This window comes from Oryzias latipes, chromosome 2 (genome assembly GCF_053564925.1).
Source record: "Oryzias latipes strain Hd-rR chromosome 2, Olatipes_Hd-rR_3.1".
In the NCBI taxonomy this organism is placed as follows: Eukaryota; Metazoa; Chordata; class Actinopteri; order Beloniformes; family Adrianichthyidae; genus Oryzias; species Oryzias latipes.
In genome coordinates this window covers 34,435,373-34,459,173 of record NC_136238.1, presented here as the reverse complement: position 1 = coordinate 34,459,173, position 23,801 = coordinate 34,435,373, and the positions used below count along the sequence as shown (strand labels likewise).

The following is a 23,801-nucleotide window of genomic DNA, read 5'->3' as shown; positions in this document are numbered from 1 at the left end:
GAAATTCACAATACATGCTTCACAAACATGATTTTTAGGTACACACAGATCATGCAAATTGCAGATAATGAATTTACAAATCCCCTCTCATTTGTGAATCTCCCCACAATTGAGGGAGAAATCCCTGTAGTGGATTTCTGAGACTTCCCTGACAGCAGGTAAACTAATATCATCATTGGCTGATGAATCTGTCAAACTCATCAGCAAATTAGGCGTGTTCGCTTTTAGCCAATCGAATGGCCCCTTTCTCCTATTTTATTATTACAGTTATTGTGCATGTGTGAAACATTTAGATGTTTAACTGTGTCAAACATCCACTATGGATACCTTTATCTTTACTGTCAATAATGGCAAGAATCTAGATGTTTTCTGGCTGATTTTCTTTTTAAAACTCATAGAAATCACCTGGAGGCAGAATCAGGAAATAAGTGCATTTTCTGTAAATCTTCTGTCGTCTTTAGTAAATCTTTATTATCTTTTCTCAGCATGTTTTGATTTGAATATACAGTTAAATGACATTGATGACCTGTTTTTACCATTTATGAATTACTTTACTGCATTTCATTTCCTTAAAAGAAAATATTATTTTCTTTCTTCAACTGATTATGACTACAGTTTATTGACTGGCACAGCTCTCCTCGTGGGGGGAGGGGTGTTCAGCTCATTGTTGTGCTGGTGGTGTGCTAAAGAAAACAGAAGAAACTTATTTTAAAAAATTATTGTACATGCCTGAGACTATTGACATTTTTATTGGTCCATATAACACACAAGGTCATTAAAACATATAAAAGATTCTCTTCTTGTGTTTCTGCAGTCCTCCCCCAGCATTGGATGACTGAAGGGGAAGATCTCTGCATCCAGCAGAGGAACTTCAGAGTGGAACATGAGGAACCAGAACCTCCACAGATTAAAGAGGAAATGCAGGAACCAGAAACTCCACAGATGAAAGAGGAACCAGGGGAACTCTTTATCAGTCAGGATGAAGATCAGCTTGATCTAAAGCAGGAGACTGATACCTTGATGGAGATTCCTACTTATGAGGAAGATGAGAACAGTGAAGCAGATCTAAACAATCAGCAGAGCTTTAATGTAACTGATAGTCAGGATGAAGAAGGAAACCAACATGAAGATTCAACATCAACTACAGATGAAGAGACAGACCCAAAGAACAGAGATCAGAGGAAGAGAAGAGACAGAAGTCATGTCCAAAGTGTGGACAGCTCTCACATGTCAGCAGGTCAGTGTGACTCTGATGTTAGAAAAAATCACAAGAAGACAAATCTGGGTAAGAAATACAAACAATCTCCAAAAGAAGAGAAACTTTCCTCTATCAGGTCTGGTAAAAACTCAAGAATAATAATGAACCCGTCTGACTACATGGAAACTGGGTCCGATGAAAGATGTTATATCTGTAAAGAATGTGGTAATAGCTTTGGTAACATATCTCTGTTCAGAATTCATGCAAGAATCCATGCAGAAGATAGGAGATTTTCTTGTAAAGAATGTGACAAAAGTTTTAATCGTAAAACTAATCTCAAAACACATATGAAAACTCATACAGGAGAAAAGCCTTTTTCATGTAAAGAATGTGACAAAAGTTTTAATCAAATATCTAATCTCAACACACATATGAGAACTCACACAGGAGAAAGGCCCTTTTCTTGTAAAGAATGTAATAAAAGCTTTAGTCGTATATCTAGTCTCAAAAGACACATGAGAACTCACACAGGAGAAAAGCCTTTTTCTTGTAAAGAATGTGATAAAAGTTTTAGTCGTATATTTAATCTCAAAACACACATGAGAACTCACACAGGAGAAAAGCCTTTTTCTTGTAAAGAATGTAAAAAAAGTTTTAATCAAATATCCAATCTCAAATCACACATGAGAACTCACACAGGAGAAAAGCCTTTTTTTTGTAAAGAATGTAAAAAAAGTTTTAATCAAATATCTTCTCTCAACAAACACATGAGAATTCACACAGGAGAAAAGCCTTTTTTTTGTAAAGAATGTAAAAAAAGTTTTAATCAAATATCTTCTCTCAACAAACACATGAGAATTCACACAGGAGAAAAGCCTTTTTCTTGTAAAGAATGTAAAAAACGTTTTAGTCAAATATCTAATCTCAAAATACACATGAGAAGTTGTATGACTTATTCATTACAATGTACGGATTTAGTGTAAATTTTAAATTCTAAACTTTTCTAAATAGGTCGACCTCTCAACCTCTGTACCACTGCAAAAGACTTAATTTTAAACCGGGAAAATTTCTGTATTTCAGAAAAATTCAACATTTTATTTAAAATAAGTTTTCAATGCTTAAAACTTCTGGGAGGGATACCCAATATTCTAATGAACTCCATAGCAACCAGAGATTTAATTTCATGAACACAGAGCCACAAGCTGATGGCCTCCATACCATATTGGTGAAGTAACTTGATTAATGTGTAGAAATGATTTTTTTTTTTGAAATACACTTTAGTTGTTTGATATATGATTCGTTACAGGAGGTCCTTTGTCCCAACAGCAGTTAGACTATACAATATCACAGCTTAGGACTGCTGAAACTGCTGCTGTATTTACTTATTTATTCATGACGTGCACTTTTTCTTCCACTTTTTATTACTATTTTCATTCTTACTGACTCTTTGTTTTTCTAACTGCTATATTTCTTGTTTGGCTACTGTAACAACTGAATTTCCCTCCGGGGATCAATAAAGTCTTGTCTTGTCTTATCCTGACTTTCTTGGACAGCTTTTTTAGGTTTTCATCGTCTCTAAGACACAAATATCTACAGCAAAAAAGTTAAGGATCAATACATTTCAATCTATGTGTAATGAAACTAGACAAGGAGTTTTACTGCTGACAAAATATGTAATACCTTTTTCACAAAATGAATTATTTTAGATGTACCTGTTAATAGAAATGAGTTGTTTTGAATTATTAGAGCTAACATCTAGTAGAGTTAACATGTAGTAGAGATTACAGCTGGGAATCACTGGGTACCTCACGATACGATTTGCGATACATTGCTCACGATAACGATACTATCAGGATATGTCGATATTGTGATAATCGATATATCTCGTCTCTAAAAACTAACAATATATCAAACTTTAAGAAAGAAGAACTTGAAAAACTGTTTTTTGGAAAATATTTCCCCATTTATTTTTTAAACACCATGATAATAAACAACTTGTGTCCTATTTGGTGTAATGAATAACAGACTTCTGTGTAACACTGCTGAAATCAGTAATACTCTGTCTTTGACAAACAATGACAATTTTCATTTGGAAATATCTGTAAAATTTGGTTTAAACAAGAGCGAACATGAAGAGCAATGCCATTATTTAGTACAAAATTGCTGTAAACAGGATAAAAGAAATGACTAAGTCAAGTAACTGCCAGACACATTGTTATTAACTTTTCAAAAACAAAACCACAGCCATTGCTTAATTTAAAAAAAGCTGTAAATCAGATATTAATTCTGTGATCAAATTAGTGTCTTTGTTAAAAATAAATGACACCATTTATTGCAAATGTGGTGTAAACAAAAAATAAAATTCTCCCAGAAAAATAAAAATCAAGTAACTAGGAACTTTCCTTTGAGTTATTTAAGACATAAACTGCTTTTAAAATAAATGACCACGGATAAAATACATGAAGAACTTAAAGTGCATCCAAAAGTAAACACCTTTGTAAACAACACGTTTGGGGAACAGCTGGATGTGATGTATGTTTAAATGTTCATGTTTTTCTACAGAACCACAGGCTTTTTAGCGTCAAGACGCCGCTCGTCTACCACTGAAGGGGGTCTAAGGGCAGGGATGCCTCTCTTTCTTCTGTTTCCATCTCAACCATAGCTCTGGTCTGGGTGTACAGTGCAGGGATCCTTTATTCATTATTTCCAAGAGGAAATGTCAAAGCGTGTCAAAGCGTGGCTCTAATGTATAAATAAAAACCTAAAATCCCTCGTTCTCCACCTCCCGTTTTGTTTTCCGCTTGTTATTGCTGGTGCTCTCGCAGAAGACGGCGGTAGCTTCTTCTGGAAAAAGTATCCGCGCCGGGCTGTGTCGGCTTCAGGCCAGCAACAGCCACAGCTTTCTCACACAACTCTGGGTTGGGCGCGTTGGGCGCGTCTTTTAAGTTGCTGCTCTTGCCTCTTGTTTTTCCCCTCCGCCATCTTTCTTTGAATGTGTGTTCTTCTTCGTCCGCCCGCAACAGCCAATCTAGCAATGATCGCCCCCTATCGACCCTCTGAATTGTCTTACCAAAGGATGTTAATATAACGTTTTACAGGGTCTTTACATGTAAATAAAAGGGCAATACTTGACGAAGACGTCTCGAGAATCAATCGCAGCACTAAATATCGCGACATATCGCCATATTGATATTTTGGCACTCCCCTAGTAGAGATAGGTATCGTTAATATTTTATTAAGTCTTCTTAATCTGCTGCTTTTCACTCTGGTACCTTATTGGTATTCTTATCCATATTTTCAGGTGTAAGTTTTCACTTAAATAAAATGATCAATAAATACCAATGTGTATTTGTAGGTAACAACTCAGATAAACAGTGCAGTTAAGAACCAAAATGCAGAGTTTATCAAATGGCCTCCTCCCTGCCGAGAAATATAACAATGTTGTATTTAAATTATTTTTACATTGTGTGTTGGATAATGTATTATTGATGCACGATACCAAACAGCCCAATCAAGTTGGCCCAAAGGCACATTGGCAGAGCAACATGTTGTCTATGAAGAACCTACTCAGCTGTGCTACAAATAACAACAAACATCCAAACCACAACGCTAAACAATCAAGACCAACACAACTGTCAACATCCAGAATCCAGCAAATATCCCAAACAGAACATTATTACCCACAATGCACCTGCACAGATCCTGCAGCAGACAGGGTCTTTCCATTATCTTTATTAGTCTCGTTTTTTTAAAACTGGAAAGATTTTTCTTCAACATTTAAAACATAAAACAGGAAATGAAAATATTTGACAATCCACTTGATGAGAAGCTGCAGAAAGACTGAAATCCATCAGATTGTAAAAACGTAGAGGTGGTCCTATGATGATGATGATGTGATGAAGATCAGACGCTGATGTCACTGATGTTCTGGCTGTTGATGGGCTGGATGTGGGTCCTGGTGGTGCTGAAGAATGAAAGATCCTTCTACCTGCAGTCATTCCTGAAGGAAGCTGATTACAGCTGTTCTCTCCTGACAGATGGAATGATGGGAAATGAAGTTCATGTTGAAGTGTGGTCCAAGCAGAACAGAAAGGTCTCACCTCAAAGTCAGGACTTGGATCAGCTGCTGTTCTCTGGGAGCGTGCACGTGCTGCTGCATGTGCTTCTGTCATGGCGTTCTGGATGAGCTGCTGAGGTCTGTTTGCATCAAGACTCTCAGCTGCTTTAGTCAAACTGCTGAGCGATGGAACAATGGAGCCGTTTCTGAAGGAAGAGGATCAAACATGATGCTCTGCATCCGTTTGCTTCAGGAAGTGGAGGTTTTTTAGAGTCTCCAGACTGTTTCTGAACGGCCAAAGAAAAGCAGCTGATGTGGTTCTGTCTCCTACCAGCAGGGAGCGCTCTCAGCCGGACAGAACAGATCCTCAATGCTGCTCTGAGAAGGACTCTTCTGTTCCAGAAGCAGAGACTGTTCACATCCAGGAGAATCTGGACTCCAATGAATCCCAGAGAATCTCCTCTCTGCTGTTTGGACACTTTGACCAGCAGAGGGCAGCAGAACTTTCAGCAACTCTGGATCTGATCCCACAAAAACAATCCATGGATGATCAGATTTCAGAAGATTTGAAGGATCAAAGACAAAGATGTTCTGAAGAGAAGATGTGAGAAGAAAGTCCAGAATGAATCCACTCTGACTTCTCCTCATGTCTCTGAAGCTTGTGTCTTCATGTCTTCACCTCAGAGTTTCTTCTGGATTCCATGTGGATCAATAATATTGATCATGTTCTGTTGTCATTTTCCATCAGAACTTCAGGCTTTTCTCTGCTGATGATCTCTGAGCTGAACTTCTTGGAGGAATTCCTGAATCTGGGATTTGGAGCAAACAGTCAGAACAAAGGAGGTTTCCATTTCTTCTAAGCTCTGCCAGAAGAAAAGAGCTGAAGCTTGAAGCTGAAGCAGCATTTGCTCAGAGAATCTGTCCTCCAGACCAACAAGTCCCACCACAGCCTTGAAGACGTTTCCAGAAGCAGCAGCAGACTGTGTTCCCATGACGATGCTGAAGTCAGCTGCTGCTCTGCAGGAGAAAGTCTGCAGCTCCTCAGTCAGGAAGCTCTTTCAAGCTCGTGCACATCTGTCAGTGCAGCAGCAGAAAGCCTGTTTCCCTGCAGGAAGTCTGAGACTCTTCAAAGTAAGAGCCTCATGTTGGCAGAGATGGGTTGGATTCTTTGATGCTCCAGTGTCTTTTGGATTCAGGATGAGTTCATGCAGATCTAGAAATCCCACCATGATGATTATCCTTGAGGAATTTCAAAATAAAAGACTTACAAACACCACAATCACTGCTGGATGAGAAATACATTTACTCTTTATTTTCTGTCAATAAATCATATTTATCAATAAATCCTTGATTGTAAATGATGGATCTAAAGTTGAAAAGAAGTCAAAGTGCTGACTCAGCACAGATCAAAGGAGACACAGATGATTTCCTGGAATGATGAAAACATCAAACATCATGATGTGATCTGGAACTGAGCTGTTCTTCAGAAGATCCTCCCAAACATGGAAACTGTTGCTGCAACACGTGAAGGTTTGGTTCTGTTGCTAGTGAGATCTGATGGATCAGAACCAGACTTCTGTCAGCTGGAACTGGGGCTTCTTCCAGACCATGTGACCTCATGGACAAAGTTCCAACATGGTTTCAATGAAATGTGGAGGATTTCCAGGAAACGTTGCTGCAGTTCCTCCGTCTCATCAAATGAGAGATTTCTCTGCACTAAAGAAGAAAATCTTCCAGAACAGCTTCAAGCTGCAGAAAAACTGTTTCCATCATTCTGAGGACATTTCTTTAGGCTTCATGTGAAGAAAACAAACTGTTTGAAAAGATGAAAACAGAAACAAAGACGTTTCTAGAAGCTGCAGATGCAGTTACAAAGCAGTGATGAAAGTCAGGTAAGGAAAAAATCCCTGAACTTTTCTTTGAGCGATATGGCGGGCACAGAGCGAAATTTTGGAAAAATACGTGGTCTTAGATGCATTCTGGTGCATTCTGGCAGCTAGTTATTCACTTCTTTATCAAGAAACTAAGACTAATTGGAGCATCATGATTTGTCATTCAAACCCCTAGTTTGACTCTCCATTAAGGACTTGCTGGTCCTAAAAAAGAATTTGGAAAATTGCTCAAAGTAACACAATCCTACAATCTACGCTTTTCCTTAAAGCTGCAAAACATACAATTGCTAAAATATAGTAACATCAAAGCCCCAAATGGCAAAAAGAACACCAGTAACTATGATATTCTATGAAAATACCTCAGTTATTTATACATTATTTCTGCTTTAGAAATGACTGATGTACAACATCCACTTGCACTGTTTTCTCAAACTATAATTACATCAAAATATGGGATCTGCTTTAAACTATAATTCCATAACATAATACATCAATTCTTTAACACCAATACTAAGTAATCTGGGAAATATCAAAACAAACATACAAACTAAGCTAAACATTGTAAACATTATTTTTTAAGGGAGTGCGGGTCCAAACCATCAAATACTTATAATTAATGTTAACTATACTGAACTAAATCATGGTAATTAGGAAATACAAATAAATTAGATAGAGAAATGTATTCAAAATAAAAACTGAAACTCAAAACTAAAATTGAAATTATTTCAAAATGTGGTTTTGAGATTATTTTACACAAAAAAGTATTTGACCTACACTACCTTAAAAATCTTTTTTTTTTCCAGCCAAGACCACTTCAATTTGTTTTTTATCGTCTTCTCACAACTGAGGTCGTGACCACGCTCAATAATGACGATGCCTGCCATTATTTTAACACAAATTTGATCGCAAACTCTTCAGATGTGTTTGTGAAAGTTTAGCGTGGGTCCGCCAGTTTTGGTCTCTAGGGAAGCAAGTCACGCTGACCACGTGGTGCAGACAGAGCCAATCAGACCCGTCGACGCATCCGAAAGCAACTAAAACGTCCCGTCATTGGTCAATTAGGCCGGGAAGACGAGAGATGGCCACGACCATAGAGGAAGCGATCTGCGGAGAAATATAGAAAATAAAGCTAAAATTAGCTGATTTCAGACCATTTTTTAATCCGGAAAGCGATTTGTCCGTAGAGATCAGGTCTTTATTTCCCGGAAAGTACGTTCGGTTTGCTCAAAAACCCGGATTTCCGGGAATTCCCGGAAGACTTTCATCACTGCAAAGAACAGCCAGCAGGTGTCTCACTGTGGGAGTCTCTGAAAGTTCTGCTTCCAACCATGAAGGGATTTGAACCCTCAATCTTCTGATCCGAAGTCAGACGCCTTGTCCATTAGGCCACATGGTCTGTGAGAACAGCCAGGTCTAGCTGCATCTGAACGACACCATCCTCCAGCTGATGTGGAGTCTGGTGCTGCTTGGGTTCTGGCTTATTAATGTCCGTCTGTCCTCAGTCCCTTCATGGCTGCTGTTTCTCTTATCTTCTTTCTGCAGCTTTTGATAACAGAAACAAAAAAAACAGAAACAAGTTCTATTGAGAATATAGTTTATTTGGTCTTGTTTGTTGTAAAAGTTTTATTTTGCCCCACAACCTAACCTGTATGTATTTTTGTTCATTCTGTGATTTCATTTGCTGTGTTAACTGTCTGTGTAATGATCCATCCAATCAGAGATGAGTGGGCGTGTCCTGAAAGGAACCATGGAATCATCGGCTGTGTCCGAATTACCGCCCTAACCCCTATATAGTGCACTATATAGTGCGGTCGCCATTTTGTAGTGCTGTCCGAATCTACAGTTCAAAAATCATGTGCACTAGAAATTTCCCAGAATTCTCTACGAAAAACCAGTCTGGATCGATGCTCACTCGATCGGCGAATATTGCCCAGAATGCACTGCATTCATACCAGAATGCATTGCGTGTGACCCACAATACACTGCGCTTTAATTATTCGAAGATGGCGGACGGTTGCGCGAGAAAGAGGACTTTAAAATGTAAGTATATTTAAAAGTATCAAGTATCTGTTGTAAAATATATTTGTAAATACGTAAGATGATGTGTTTAATATGTTATATTCCTCAATCGACTATCTACATTGTTTTGAAGCTCATCAATTTCGGTAATGCTAAAGCTAACGCTAGCGCGAATTAGCGCCGAATGCTAAAAACAAACGCTGTTGATATTACATAAAGAAATGAGTGAGTTCTAACCGTAGTAATAAGTTATTAACACATTTATTAAATGTGTTTATATATGTAGGGACTGACGAGGATGAGGAAAATCTGATCCATCTGTGGATGGAGAAAGATAGCCTGTTTGTTATCAGGCAAGCTCGTGCCGGATGGGAGTAAGAGCACTTGATCAGATTTGTATTTATTTATCATTAAACTGTAATCGTTGTCATGTTGGGGTAAAGGTTGTTGAAAGAGGAGAGGAGGAAAGAGCACGAAGGGACAAAGAGTGACAGGAGAGTCTGTTAAGCTTACCTGAGTTTAAAATATTGTTCACAAAATGTAACGTCGTCGTTTTTGCAATTTTTTTAATAAATGCATGAACAAAAATGAATTATTTAGATGCATTATTTAAATCTGAGCCATTTTTAACAATCTCAAAAGAATTTTCATATAAATATCAAATGTACATATTTACATTTTCGTTTTATATGTTAACATTTATTTTTATACATCTTAACAATAATCCTGGTCTTCTAGAGTCATGTGTGTCACAGTTGGAGCTGAAAGGAAAGCAGAGATCTGTCCTCGCAGACGGACGCCACTTTACCCGTCCTACTGGTTCCTGGTGTGGCTCAACATCTGTGGCTCCCAGCAGTCCCCTTCGCTGATGCACAGATTGTGCAGAACTGAACTGCAGGCAATGATTTTCATTGCAAAGGTTGGTTTTACTTCCAGTGCCCCCAGAAATATTGCTCTCCTCCTCATCTTCATAATGCCAAATGCTCTCTCTCCACCACAGAGCGTGCCTTGGCGTGGTGCTGGTTGTAACGGGCCTGAACCGCATTCCTCATGGGTTCCCTGTAGGGTGTCAGCAGCGTGATGGGATGAAGAATGCAGGGATACCCACCATCACCCAAAAGGATCCTTCAGGTGGGTAATGTTTGATTTACATAAATTGGGCTTTTACGTAGAACCTGTGAACTGTGGACTGATCCTTGATTCCCAACAAAAATATCTCTAAATTTGGCTTAGAGTCACATATAGCCTGCAGTTGAATGGAATAAAAAAGCTTCCTGTTAAAATAACAAGCTGCATTTTCTTTTAGGACCTTTATTCTTAAGTGGCAGCCATCAATGCTCCCCACAGCCTTTTGGAAGGTGGAAGACTCATCGAGCTGCTAAAAAACCTGAGGTGACTTATGGCAGTTCATTCCCACTGGATGCTGGGTGACCCTGCTCCTCAGCTGGAGGATGCGGTCTGCCGTCATGTGGACAACATAGCTCACAGTGGACCGTGGCATGTCAAAGGCTCTTGTTACCACGCCGTAAGATGTGCCACACGCCAGCCAGAAAAGAAACACCAGGACCTCAGTCTCCTGTGCCCCCCCCCCCCAGAGTGTGAGGAACCCGAAGCTGCTCTACCAGATGCTCAATGGTCCTGCGGGTCAACCGATCTGCGGGTCTGCCGGTCTGGTCTTGTGTGGGACTGACCGTCAGCATAGAGGGCCACGACAGACACCTTTATGTTGGCAAAGCAGTAGAGATGTGGAAAACCCTGTAAAATAGAAAAATAATTATTTCATTGAGAAAAATTTAATCAGATATTTTTTGAATGTTTCATTTTATTCTGATGTCTTAAATTTTAGTTTATGACGTATATATAAATGCTGGAAAATCTCGTGGGTTTTTTTTTGGCTGGGTTTTTGGATTTTTATATAAATATTTAAAAATTAAAGTATTTTTGTTTAAAACAAGTGATATGGTTTGACTCTGAATAAAAAATACTAAACTTTGATCTCACAAGTGTTTCATGTAGTTAGACTATACAACTCATAGTCCAGTGTTGAAAAATAATGTTAAAAAGTCTTACCCAGCTGACTGTGTAACCTTGAGCACAATTAGTAACAAATGCTTAAATTGAACTAATAAAAAAACTTTAAGTTTAACTCACAGGTTGTTCATGTCTGGTCAGGGGCATCCAGAGGAAATCTTCTGAGACGTCTGTTCCTCCTTGCTGTCCTGTGATGCTGCATATCTGCTCGTTTTTGGTTTGATCTCATGAAAAACGGTTGAATTATTGCCAGGAACACGGACAGATTCATATATAAAGCTATTTTCAGTAAGGTAGAAGATAAAACTACAGAAAAAAAATGCTTCCTCGCAAGAGCCCGTAAATCGTTCAGCGGCACAAAAATAAATATTGCCATGGACTAATGACATGAGGGTTTATTTATCAGCAAATACATTAAATCTACACCAATGTGTTTGTAATCTCATTATTTATAAATCAGCCACGTTTTCCATGATCAGAAAACAGCAGATTCATAAATAGTCTTCATAAAATGTTCATATTTATTATATTTTTACTTTGACAAATGGGTGTCATTCTCGGCGTCAAATAGAAGTAGTACCCCTCCAGACCAGGTGGTGGCGGTAATGCGCCACTTTGTTTTCGTGCCAAGCGCCATTCGAAAACACCCGAAAGAGAAAACTAGTGAGCACGGGTGTCCGAATTGCTTTGAAAATTCAGAGAACTATATAGAGAACTATATAGTGCCGCACTATATAGGGTTTTAGTAGTTAGGGGTTAGGGCGGTAATTCGGACAAAGCCATCGTTTCACTGACGGCAGAGAGTCAGACGTTGGTGAGGAGCGGAGCTGACGCTGAATGCTTGGAGCTACGATGTTTTTCAGTCAACTTCCTGTTTAGACTTGTGGAAACTGTTGCCATGTAAGTAATATTTCTTTCTAGATGTTTCTAAACTGATCGTTTTTTTATTACAATAAGCAGCAAAATGCTAATTTGCGACTACTAGCTTTAGCATGTTAGTGTAACGTGTTGGGTTAGTCTATGTTTGGTAAAAACGACCTTAAACAAATATTCAAAGTTCTAAAGGGGACTTTCATTAAATTGACCATAGACAAGTCTCTTTTGGACTAGACCGAGCACACCGACCGTCACTGTTCTGCTCCTCTGAGGCGATTCAACCCCAGACCTCAGAGGTTCCCGCCTCCTCTTCCTCTGCTGCACAGTCAGAAACCTCAGAGTTTGTCTGCAGAACATTTTCATGCCCTGAATATCAGCTAGCTGAGCACGTGCACGTTTTATTTCCTGCTTACTTAAAGTGAAAGGACCTTTTCAGTTTTTGGCCACGACATAGCAGAGCATCGATCAGAAAAAAACAGAATATTATGTTTTTAGTGTAAAACTTGTGTTCCCATTTTAGATCATTTTTTTTGTGTGAAGCCCTTTGGTACCTTCAAGGAAGTTTATAGTGCTATGTTTCATTCATTCACGATCCTTTTAATGAAATAAATAACATTATTAATGAAATAAAACAACACAAAAAAAACACTAAATAATGGATCCTCTCCCATCATTATTCTAATAAAGACTTTGAGGCTGCAGCTCATCACACGTCTCATGTTTTGTGTAGCTGTGTTGTGTTCTGCACGTCTGTTTCTCATCCAATAATAATGAAAAAGCACATTTTTGTCTTCTGCTGCAGTGAATCATTTATCTGTTACCTTCTCACCACTACAGAGTTCTTCATTTATTGCAGGAGTTACAATTTAAAACTCCTCACTGACTAAATACACTTTTCTCAGACAGACATGAACATTTTCACCCTTTTCCTCTTAGAATGAAAACAAAGATCTGATCGATCACAGATTTCTGATCTAAAGAGCTCCGCATTTCTGTACAGGAGACACAGACTGAGGAGATTGATTGACAGGGTCTCCAGCCAATCAGGACACAGAACAGGGTGCTGTTTAAAAAACGCAGCATGATCGCTCTAAAAGCTAAACCGGAAAAGATGAACTGCGACGTAGAAAGGGAAGACTGTCCTCTCTTCTGTGTCACAGAGATTCTAGAGGCTTTCAGATTGGAGCTCAGACTGCAGAAGGAGATCGTGTGGACAGATTAAAAAACATGGGTCTCTGATATTGTTCAGCCGGCCGGACCAGACATGGAGACGGGTACAGTCTCATGCTTTGGTACAGTGTGCGCAACGGAGGAGACTTCGGACTGCTGTCCGTTTCCCTGTTCTGCCGCCCGGACTCCAGAACCGTGTCTCCTGGGAGATTAGTGTCTCCAGACCGAGGACAGGCGGAGGCGCTTTTGGGGGACCAGTCCTGACAAACTGTGTGCACAATCATGGGAATTTGTGTCACCATTCAGGTCCAGACAAAAAAAAGACTGATGGTTATTCCAGTTAAATTGATCCACGGCTAAATCTGTTATTAGCACGGCTAATGTTGTATTAACTTATTAACTTAATTGTAACACTTCTTCTGTGTCAGTTAAGCCACAAAAAAGCCCTGGGTGCACAGATTTAAAAACCTATAAGCAAACATGCACTTAGTAAAAATCATAACAATCATAAAAGCCTGTTTAGAAGATCATCTCCCTGTGTCAATCAGAGCTTAGCATTGTTTACATCACTTCAGCTTCATCCTTTTTCTCCTCTTCATCACAGATTGCCAAGAATTCCTGGGAAAATGCTGAGTTTGCTCCCGCATGTCAGGCCCACAGTGGAGGAGCTTCTTCTCCATCCATGGCTGCAAGGATGACACCATCCATCCTTGAAAACTGGAGATATGAAGAAAGAAATTCAAATATTTATAGAAAACTAAAGAAGATGTAAAGAAGAAATCTTCTGTATGTGGACTTCATACCTGGTGGGGAGTTTTGTTGGGGCACTGGCCGATGGCCTGTTTAGGTCCGGTATGACGGTGTCCCTGCTTAGCTTCTCCTTTGGGTGCAGTTTGAGCCGAACTTCTCCAAGATCTTCCAGCAGTTCCATTTGACTGGAGCTGTTTTTGTTTTTGTGAGCTCTCTGGAGGTAAGAAAACCTTCTTCACTTGGATGACTGGATGGATCCCTGCATCTGTCAGCTTCATCCTTTTTCTCTTTTTCTTCACAGGACTTAATGGAAAAGTGTTTGGCTCCTTTCCCAGGGACCAGGTCCACATTGGAGGATCTTCTTCTGCATGCGTCCGTGGCTGAGAGGAGGAGACGGTCCGGTCCAGAACTAATCCAGAACGACACATTGAGGGAAGTCCCATCTTCTTTTCCTTTTTGTGTGGGTTCACTCCATGTCCCATCTGAGTGGATCCTCTTCACATTAGATATGAACATATAGGGAATGTGGGCGTGGTCAGCAAAGAATCTCAGTTGCTCCAAGATCAAAAAGTCTACTTGTTCCCATTTGTCGATTTATTATCCATAGCTGTTATTGATCACATTCTCTTACCTTTATGATCGTCTTAAGCAATGTCGCTGCCTCTCACAACAATATCAATCCGACTTTTCCTGGCCCGTTGTACTTTTCCCACCGCGCTGCTCCCGTTCTCCACACTGTGACTCACTGGGATGTTAGAAGTGAGCGGCGCTTCATCCATGATGAAGATTCAGCTGGACTGGAGGAGTTTGTCTGCGATCTTTTTACTGCAGTATGAGCGGAAGATGAACAGCTTTTCATTGTAATCCGCTGAACATGGATGGAAAGATGAAGCCGCTAAACGAAAGTAGAAAGCTTCCTCTGTAAGCTTCTACAAACCGATCAAACTAATTGTTAATCTATTACCTTTAAAATCTATTGCATATTACATGTTTTTGTGTCATGCTTGTTGAAATACAGTAAAAGAAACTGAACATTTCATAACAAATGAAAATGAACACATGCATTAAAAGAGAAAAAAAATCAAGAACTTAACTGATATTATTAAACTACTTCATGATATGAAAGAAAGCTAAAAACAACCTCTCTTGGATGCACTAATGAACAGAGGATCCCCTCGTGGTCACTGAGGTAAATTTGACTGACCACGGCCTTGACAGTGAATTTTGAAGTTTTAACATAGACATGATCTATGATGGTCCCCCCCCTCTCTGTTGGGGGAGAAGTGACATGCTGCCTGAAGCCTCTGTCCGTCATCAGATTAAAAATGGAAGAGGACTTCAGGATGTCTTCATTAAAATCTCCCATCACTACAACTGTTTCACTTTGACTCTCTAACCAGATTACCAAATCTGTAGGTGAGATCTAAACAGCACTAGTGGATGGGGGGGATACTCTACAGCTAACACTAAATTTAGAGCCAGACTCCTGTATACAACACACTCCAAATTAAGGTCTGGCTTCTACAGTATTTGGTCGTCTCCTCCGTCCGTACAGTAGATCCCAACCCCACCATGTTGCTGGCTCTTCAGGCCAACTTATGCTGGGTTGGTTCCACTGTAGGAAAGCCCTCTGGGACGAAGCCGTCCATTTGGACAGCTTCTAAGGCAGAGCTGGGGGTCAGCCATGTCTCTGTCACAGCAATGCAGTTAGGCTGCAGCTGATAGACATGTCTGAGTAATCCCTGAATATTCAGCAGGAAAACTCTGAAGTTGCTTATCAGTTGCAGTTTACCCGTCTCTTTACTCGGGATGAAGTCTTCTGCAATAATTTCACAATAATTTTCACATGTAATTTTGAGCTGCTCCAAGTTGTGTTGAAACACCCGGGCATTGGTGGGGAAAATGGGCAGAGCCGTGCTGCCCTCACCTGTTTCACATTGCTTCAGCATTTGCACGTCACTGGGCAACAATTTGGTGTCTTTTGTACGCGTCCTAAGCCTGTTTAACATCTGTGCAAATGCTTGGTCTTTCTGTCGGAGGATCTCTGTCAGTTCAACCACTTTGAAGCACATGGACCACAAATTTGATAGAACTGATAGAAATCTCCAACAGCGATAATTGACACTTTTCCAAATGGGGAAAAGTCACCTGTTTGTTTAATTTGTCGCAGTCTGCCGTGGATGTAGGTCAATAGTCTGTGGTCCACCATGGGAATCTCATCAATGATCAAAATCTGCAAATCGTGGTACTTAACGCGCATAGAATTAAGTTTCTCCTCGCCCAGAGGAGAGTACGGCAGACGGAATTCTGTACCGATTCCAAATGTAGTGTGAATGGTTGCTGCCTTCAGACTGTAGGCAGCAATCCCTGTGGGGGCGGTCAGCAGAACCGACACGGCGTCCGGCTGGAGACACAGAGGTGACAGCAACCTCGTAGCCTCGTACTGGATCGCTCTGATCAGGTGGCTCTTTCCAGTCCCTGCACCGCCTGTAACAAACATGTGCAGAGGATCTGGGTTCTGACCTGAGACCTTCTGTAAACACCACTCTCTGACATGGAGGAAGGTGGAGAGCTGCAGCTCATTCAGAGAGCTGATGAGCAACAGCCCCTCCTCCCTACTGAGACCGGGACTCTTCTCCAGTCGAGCAGCTTCTCCACGGAGAACATCCAGATCTGGAATGTCCTCCTGATGTTCCCCCTCTGTCCCTCTCTCTACCAGCTGCTCTCGCTGCTCCATCTCACTCTACCGCTGCTCCAACTGGGCCCCGGGGACCAAAATGTCCCATGCAGCCTCCAAAAACTCTGCATCCTTCAGCTCAGCCTGTGCCGGCTCCAACGCGTCAGCCTCACGCTCGAACTTCTCCCGGTTACGATCAACAACACTTTCAACTGTGTGTTCACCGCTTCGAAGACGCACCGTATCGTTCTTATAATAATCTTGGTAGAATTTGAAATCCTGCGGTTTCAGATCGTCATCCGTGCGGTACAGGAGGAATAATTGTAGAATACTCAAATGAAACTGCTCTGGATTTTTGTGCTCGGAGAAGCGCGCATAACGGACGACTGCAGGTTTGGTACGTGTGCGTTTTACAACCACACCGCAATTATTTTGGAGCTCTATCGCATTTTTAGAGCTTTCGTTTTTGGACAATAGCCGCTATTCAGACGCGAATGTAGCGATGCACAGGTTCAAATTCCTGATCGTGTGGCCTATTTTTGTACCGGTCCACAATGTTTAGCATCCACTGGGACCCGGACTCATCTTGCTGCTGCAGAACAGCAAGCGGTTTGCTCATCCTAATGATGTTGTCCCCGGTTGGAATGAATACAACTTTTCTGGAGCATTCTTTTAGGTGCATATTAGCCAATCTATACACTGCTTCTTGAGCCGACACATGCCGATTATGTAAATATACGGTGCCTAATTTCTTCAGTGTGTCTTTTGCACTGGCGTTTCCTTTTCCGCTTCTTTTTGGGTGTTTCGTAACAACAGGCCAATTTTGCGCTCTTCTTTTGAAATGTACGAGATGATGTACACGACGCAAGTGAACGCATCAACGATGTACTGAATGTCCATGTTTGCATTCCAACATTTTAACAGGGACTTGTTGTAGGGGTTGATCCAGATTTCATTTTTGTTTCTTTTTAGGACGACCTGGCTTCTCTGATGGCAGGCCCTGAACAGTGTCTCCTATATTTCCTGGTTGATTTGGAAATATTCAAAGATCTGTTCCAGGGTTTCAAATTCTGATTTTTCGTCGTTTACAATGCGATTAATTTCTGTCAAAAATACAAATGCCTCCTCAGCAATCTGCTTCTTCATGTCAATCTTCCAGCAGATGCATTCTGATTTGGATTCTTGGCCGGCCTTGACCTTCGCGTCCGTACATTTGGGGCATTTCACAATCTTTTCATCGTCTATAACAAATGTTCGGCCGGATGCTGTTTTAGGAAAGTTGAAGCGACATTTGGTCCCCCCCTTCTTACATGACTTGGTGTGGGTCCTTGAGTGCTGCTGGACAGCCAGAACAATTTCCTTCAACACTTCCTCCTGTCATCCTGAGGAATCTCACAGGTGACATATTTCAATTTACAATTCACATCTTTCAGCCCAATCCAACTGGTCAGCTGTCTGGGTTCTCCTCTGCTGTCTTAACACAGTCTCGAGGAGATTTTTCCAAAGCATGTCGGCAGCAGTGAATGAACAGAACCACGTTGGAATTCCCAGCTGACGAACACAGGCCAACAGGTCCTTCTGTGTTGCCTGCCAGAATGCCGGAGTGCTTCGAATAGGATGGAGGAAACAAAAGCCCTGATCTGCTTCCAGCAGCTTCTTCAGGGATTTCTCAGAACGTGCATCAGCACTTACACCTTCAGATGCACTTCCTGATTTCTTTTCTGAGAGCCACAGACACGCTAGAAACAACCTTCTCCACCTCCGACATGTACTGTGCAAAGAAGATGTACTCGACGTTCTGTGCAAACCTACCGTCAGCATGGAGGATCCTGTTGTTGAAGTAACGCGAGAGAGTTAATTTGAACTTTCTGTTTTTGTGGTAAATGTTTTACCATCAGGAAAGATAACAGGGAAGTACTTGGCTTCATTTTCCCGATTGGTCAACAGTCGGACCAGATTATTTCCTTCTGCCAGGGCCAAATTCAAAAAGTCCTCAAAATACTCATCATCACTCATCCATGACTTCTTGAACTGGAAGTTCAGTCACTCTCAGAAAACCTGCAGAGTCAGTTTTTGTTCTGTCTCTGCAGGTCAGAGTAAACCTGATCTCCAGCAAGCAGCACAGAATCCAACTCACAACTGTCCTACTGAAACACACACAAAAAAAGAAACACACTTTTAACAGGATGCTTGGCAGCACCCACCAAAGATATAGCCATGCACTTTAACATTGAGTCGCAGCAGTGGCAAATCCAGAGAGCGCTCCTCGCCGTCCCTAAAAACAAACATGGGCTCTCACAGTCCATGTTGCAGCGCTGCAGGTAGTCCTCACTAATGCACATATCTGCAATCTCTGCCATCTTCACAGATTTGCTGTACGTCTCCCTGACACACAGCAAAACCTGGTGATGAAACAGAAATCTGTTGCAAACACAGCAAACAAACTCTGGACCTTTTTCCACCTTTTTTAGGAAGTCCTGCATGACTTCCTGGAAACTCTCTGCCTTCTTCTCTCCTAGTTTGTGCTCCTGACAGTTGTCTCCCCCAGATAATCCATGAGCTCGGCTCACTTGCTTCTTTTATCAAGCCCTCTGTCAGGAACCTAGGTGTAACTTTAGACCCGGTTTTATCCCTGGACTCTCATGTCGGGTCACTTGTTCGCTCTTGTTTTTATCATCTAAAAAACATTGCAAAATTGAGTCCAGTTGTGTCCCGTTCTGAGTTGGGGATGCTCATTCACAGTTTTATATCCTCCCGTCTCGACTATTGCAACTCCATCTTCACATGTTTAAGTAAAAAATCTCTAGAACGGCTCCAGATTGTCCAGAACGCTGCTGCTAGGCTTTTAACCAAGTCATCCAAATTTTCACACATCACCCCGTTGTTAATGTAGCTGCACTGGCTCCCCATCCACTACAGAGTGCATTTTAAAATCCTGGTCTTAACACACAGAGCTCTTAATGACCAAGCACCAGTCTACATAAAAGACCTGGTGCAGCCATACACTCCCAGCAGGTCACTGAGGTCATGTGACCAGGGTCTGCTGGCTGTTAAGAGAACCCGTTTAAAGACTAAAGGAGACAGAGCCTTTGCCACGGTGGCCCCATCCCTCTGGAAATCTCTTCCTCTCAGCCTCAGATCTGTGGACTCAGTGTTTTCTTTTAAAAAGCAGCTAAAAACATATCTTTTTAAAATAGCTTTTTCTTAATTTCTTTTTAACATGTGTTTTTACTGTGTTTTACTGTTTTTTTTTATTGTGTTGTACTGTGAAGCACTTTGTGATTTTTATCTGGAAAGGTGCTATACAAATAAAGTTTATTATTCTTTCTGAACAACTGCCTCTTCTGTTGAATATTGCTTATGACGTTCTTTCTGAATGCAGGATTCTCCCTGTGTCGCTTTTTGTTTGTAGTCTTTAATTTAATATTTTGTGTTTTATCTTTTTTATATTTGCCAATGCTCTGAGCTTTCACCTTGGTTCTGTGAGCGGAATCGTCTCTATATTTTGTTTTCTCTTTTGACTTTAACATTTCTCTGTGATCCTCATTTTTTAAATATGTTACTTCTAGTCGCCTCCTATTTATTAACTTTTCTGTCCATCGGTAATTCTCATCTTTCATGATTTTTTTTTCGAATGACGTGCTTTAACCGTTCCCTATCGTTTTCCGTGTAGATATTTCCTTTAAACTTTTTTGCTGTTTGTTATTTTTGGAATAACAAGTATTTAGAATCAAATTTTATGCTTTTGCTCTGGTTGTCAATTATGGAAGTTGTCTTTATGTCTGTAGAACAAATGTCATGTGAACGCATGTAATATGTTATTGATTCTGTGTTGGCAGAGGGACAACAACCAGCACAGCAATCCTGTTGTGGATCTTTAACACACACAACAGTTTCAAAATGTGTACCACCACAATTTTCAATATAAATGGCATTTTCTGATAATTGTCGACCGCTGCTCTGGTGCTGAAGCCACCTGCCATCAAACAAGACAAAAACGTTTCCTCCTACTGTAATAAATCAGCTGTGGCTTGAATTTCCACGTCTGTGGCCCAAACTCTAACAAAACACATTCTAGATTTAATGATGTACTCAGCCACAGAGGAGTACTCACGCCCAATTACCCAGCTATACAGATCGGGGTTTGTTTCTAATTGTTTAACGACAGCTAACCAAATTTTTCTATGGTGTTTTTATATCCGCTCACAGCCTGAGAGATGGCCCTGAAGAAACAGTTACCATCTCCAATAATTCTTTCGTTGGTGCAGGGAGGCCCGAACAAACCAATGGGAGGAGCAGGCGGGGCATTGAAATTTTGGAACTCAATGTTTAACATTGAGCACAGAGCCTGGCACACATCACGATTTAAAGGATTAAAGTAGAATATTTCCTGCTCAGGCTCACTAAAATTCACGTGAAGGGCCAGCAATATTACTTAAATCTATTTTTTGTTTTGTTGCTGTTTTCTTGGATTCTACAGTGACATCTATCGAAGTGTAATGGAAGAGGCTCTCTTTGCAGAGGTTCTGGGAGTTCTTTTCTGCAGGACTTCCTAAGAAAGGGTCAAACGTTTCTGAAGCAGAAAAGATAACTACACCAACTATTTCAAACTGAGTCAGCACAATGCCCTGGACTAACCTCTGCAGGTAGTCATGAACTTCACCCACAGAATCAAAAAACTACACCTGTTCACTCAGGACTGCGAGAATTGGAGTCTATAACAGCTGAGCGTCCATTCTCAGCATCGACGGCACACAGGTTCTCACACTGTCAGCAGACACGTGTTGTACTGGGCCGTCATCCTAGCCAACCCCTCCTTCAGGGGAACCAACGCACCAACATCAATGAACTCACCCGAATTGATTTTCATTTTAGCGTCACCACTAACGACTTCTCCAAAAATGCATGTAAACTCCACTCCATCTACCACTACTTGACCTGGAAGTTCAGTCACTCTCAGAAAACCTGCAGAGTCAGTGATTTTGTTCTGTCTCTGCAGGTCCGAGTAAACCTGATCTCCAGCAAGCAGCACAGAATCTAACTCACAACTGTCCCACTGAAACACACTTTTAACAGTGTGCTTGGCAGCAGCCACCAAAGGGATGGCCATGCACTGCCGCCCACTGTTGCTGCCAAACAGCTCACTGCCCTGGTGAAACGATCCTCTGATGCTGGGGAACTTTACCGTTCCAGCAGCAGGAACAGGATCAGGCTCCTGTACCTCAGATGTTACCAGCTCATCATCCGAGGAGCCAAATGTGACACGAACCTCCATGTCAACTGAACTAGAGTCTGACACAGCCTCAACACTACAACTGGCAGGAGCAGGAACCACCTCACTAAAGCTTTCTGAAGGACCAAACAAGATGACAGGATCTGAACGTGGCTGAACCTCACTACAGATGCAGAAAGGAGAACAGCTCTTACCTTTGCTGCTCTTCTTACCTCCTGCAGCAGGCCGTCCACGCTGCTGCTGGTCCTTTAGAAAAAGAGGAGAAAAGAAAGACATTACTTTAAAGGAAAAAACATAAATGTTCTTTTTCTATATTAAACCATAAATCGAACCTGAACACCTAAAATCAAATTCATAAATGCACTGGTCATTAATTTAAAGCTTAGGAAGCATTTTGATCAGATTTGCCCAAGAATCATGTCTGTTAATAAAGGAGCGCACAACAAAAGCTTAAGTAGGAACACAAAAAAACATGTCAAACTTAAAATGACCATAAATAAAAATACTCCTAAAGACTATTGAGCCTTTTTCTTTTCTCCTCTCACCTGGTCCACAGGCCGCTCCACCGTCATGTCCTTGGTAGGAGACCTCGGTGTCACCCCCACGCGGTCCCGCACACAAACATGAAATGTATTTAATGTCACACTTTTACCATAAACTAGGTGCTGGAGCATTTTGACAGAATAAAACTACAAAGTCATTATACCTGGACCGGCACCTTCTTCTTCCTGGGACGCCTGGCAGGTGAATGCCGGGGTTTCACCTCCACGTGCTCGGGGACCTCTGCCTTAGTAAAAAACAGAAGAACACAAAAATACACACCATTAAATATGTTTATGAAAAACATCTAATTTATAGTTCTGTTTCTACAACAAACTACACTGTTATGTGTCCTCTTCTTACCTGGGGGCAGCCCTCTGGGATGCAGCCACAGCCCTCCGGCGACGTCTAGCATGAGACGTCTGAGGAATAATGACAAACACCAGAAAAAAGTATTTAGGAGCAGTTATAAAGCTATTCTGAACTCTGAGCATCAAAACAAAACAGTTACCTTGTTCCCAGCGGGAACAGGCGCAGCAGCTCCAGCACAGTCCAGATCTGACGGGTAGAATTTGTCCATCAGATCCAAAATAGCAGGGCTGAAGCGCACGGGCGACACCGGGAGAGGAGCAGCCTGTGGAATAGAAAACACAGAAATGTTATCATATGGACACAACAAACACACACTGCAGTTTTATTTTTCCTAAAACTGACCTGCTTTTTGTGGAGAAGAAGAAAAGAGAGAACTATGTAGACACATGATCTAGCCTCTTCCATGGACCACAGACCTGCTCTGCACACGCCACTTCTGGTCTGGCTTTCAGGAAGCTGGATTCACCTTGAACACATGTACAAGTTTAAACAGGAAAAATCATTTCATTTGTATGAAATGAGCTGACGCCTACCTTAGCCTTCCCTACCTTGCAAGCCCACTCAAAAGGGTTGGTTGGAGGAGGGGACACAGGGTGTTCCCTCACAACCACCTTAGGAGCGACTCGCCGCACGGTAGACCGGGGCGATTCAGGACGAGGCGCCTGGACCTCTGGCTCCACCAGCTGCAGAGCAGAGTAGTTCCACAGCAGGGAAGCCAGAAGGACCATCCCTCCATCGTCACTCAGTTGGACCTGAGAGACAACCCCCCCAGATTTGCTTATATAGATTTGCTTGTACTTATAGCAGAATTATACAGCACACGCATTTTCCTAAATACTCCCAAGTTTAGGTTCTTCCATAGACGGACTAGCTAACTAGCTTACTTATCCCCCTATATACTAAGGACACCCATTTCCGCATAAAATTAATAAAGTATGCGTCAAGGAGTCCCTACCATCCTGTCACCTTGCTGCTACGATGACCGT

The 23,801-nt window shown here is 41.3% G+C and overlaps 2 protein-coding genes, 1 long non-coding RNA gene and 1 other non-coding gene across 9 annotated transcripts in view; 1 reads left to right on the top strand and 3 right to left on the bottom strand.

Annotated features, from left to right (window-relative positions):
* LOC144986813 (uncharacterized) overlaps positions 1-23,801 on the top strand; it is a 57,839-nt gene that overhangs the window by 6,040 nt on the left and 27,998 nt on the right. For 2 of the 4 annotated variants that reach the window (XM_078935032.1, XM_078935031.1), the window contains one exon: positions 815-2,738. The exons of 1 other annotated variant lie outside the window; for it this stretch is intronic. In XM_078935032.1, the coding sequence (XP_078791158.1) occupies positions 815-2,181 (1,367 nt within the window). In that variant the 3' untranslated portion in view covers positions 2,182-2,738. Of the gene's footprint in view, positions 1-814; positions 2,739-3,760; positions 9,541-9,904; positions 10,086-10,166; positions 10,298-10,472; positions 12,098-13,847; positions 14,214-14,294; positions 23,800-23,801 lie in introns of those variants that run through there. One more of the 4 variants, XM_078935036.1, reaches the window with a different exon arrangement.
* Positions 8,471-8,543, bottom strand: trnar-ucg (transfer RNA arginine (anticodon UCG)). The gene has a single exon. It is a non-coding gene; the product is annotated as a tRNA-Arg (tRNA).
* LOC144988097 (uncharacterized) lies at positions 9,719-14,712 on the bottom strand. Of its 2 annotated transcripts, none has more exons than XR_013651880.1 (3): positions 14,625-14,712; positions 11,318-14,488; positions 9,719-10,921 (listed from the first exon to the last, which is right to left on the bottom strand). It is a non-coding gene; the product is annotated as an uncharacterized LOC144988097 (long non-coding RNA). The 2 variants fall into 2 exon arrangements; XR_013651883.1 differs by lacking the exon at positions 9,719-10,921 and having other exon boundaries at positions 11,333-13,960; positions 14,047-14,488.
* LOC144987963 (uncharacterized) lies at positions 14,954-22,577 on the bottom strand. Of its 2 annotated transcripts, none has more exons than XM_078937888.1 (3): positions 22,449-22,577; positions 22,098-22,149; positions 14,954-16,480 (listed from the first exon to the last, which is right to left on the bottom strand). In XM_078937888.1, exons 1-3 carry the CDS (start codon positions 22,575-22,577, stop codon positions 16,041-16,043), a joined length of 621 nt encoding a protein of 206 aa, XP_078794014.1. In that variant the 3' UTR covers positions 14,954-16,040. The 2 variants fall into 2 exon arrangements, with proteins under 2 accessions (XP_078794014.1, XP_078794017.1); XM_078937891.1 differs by having other exon boundaries at positions 22,116-22,149.

Bases quoted from the DNA above. Each gene is read 5' to 3' on its own strand.
- LOC144987963 (XM_078937888.1), bottom strand. From the start codon at position 22,577: ATGCTCCAGCACCTAGTTTATGGTAAAAGTGTGACATTAAATACATTT. The intron at 22,150-22,448 runs GTGAGAGGAGAA...CTTTTTCTAAAG, and splicing joins TGGAGCGGCCTGTGGACCAG to GACCAGCAGCAGCGTGGACG. The intron at 16,481-22,097 runs GTAAGAGCTGTT...TGTTTGTTACAG, and splicing joins AGGTAAGAAGAGCAGCAAAG to GCGGTGCAGGGACTGGAAAG.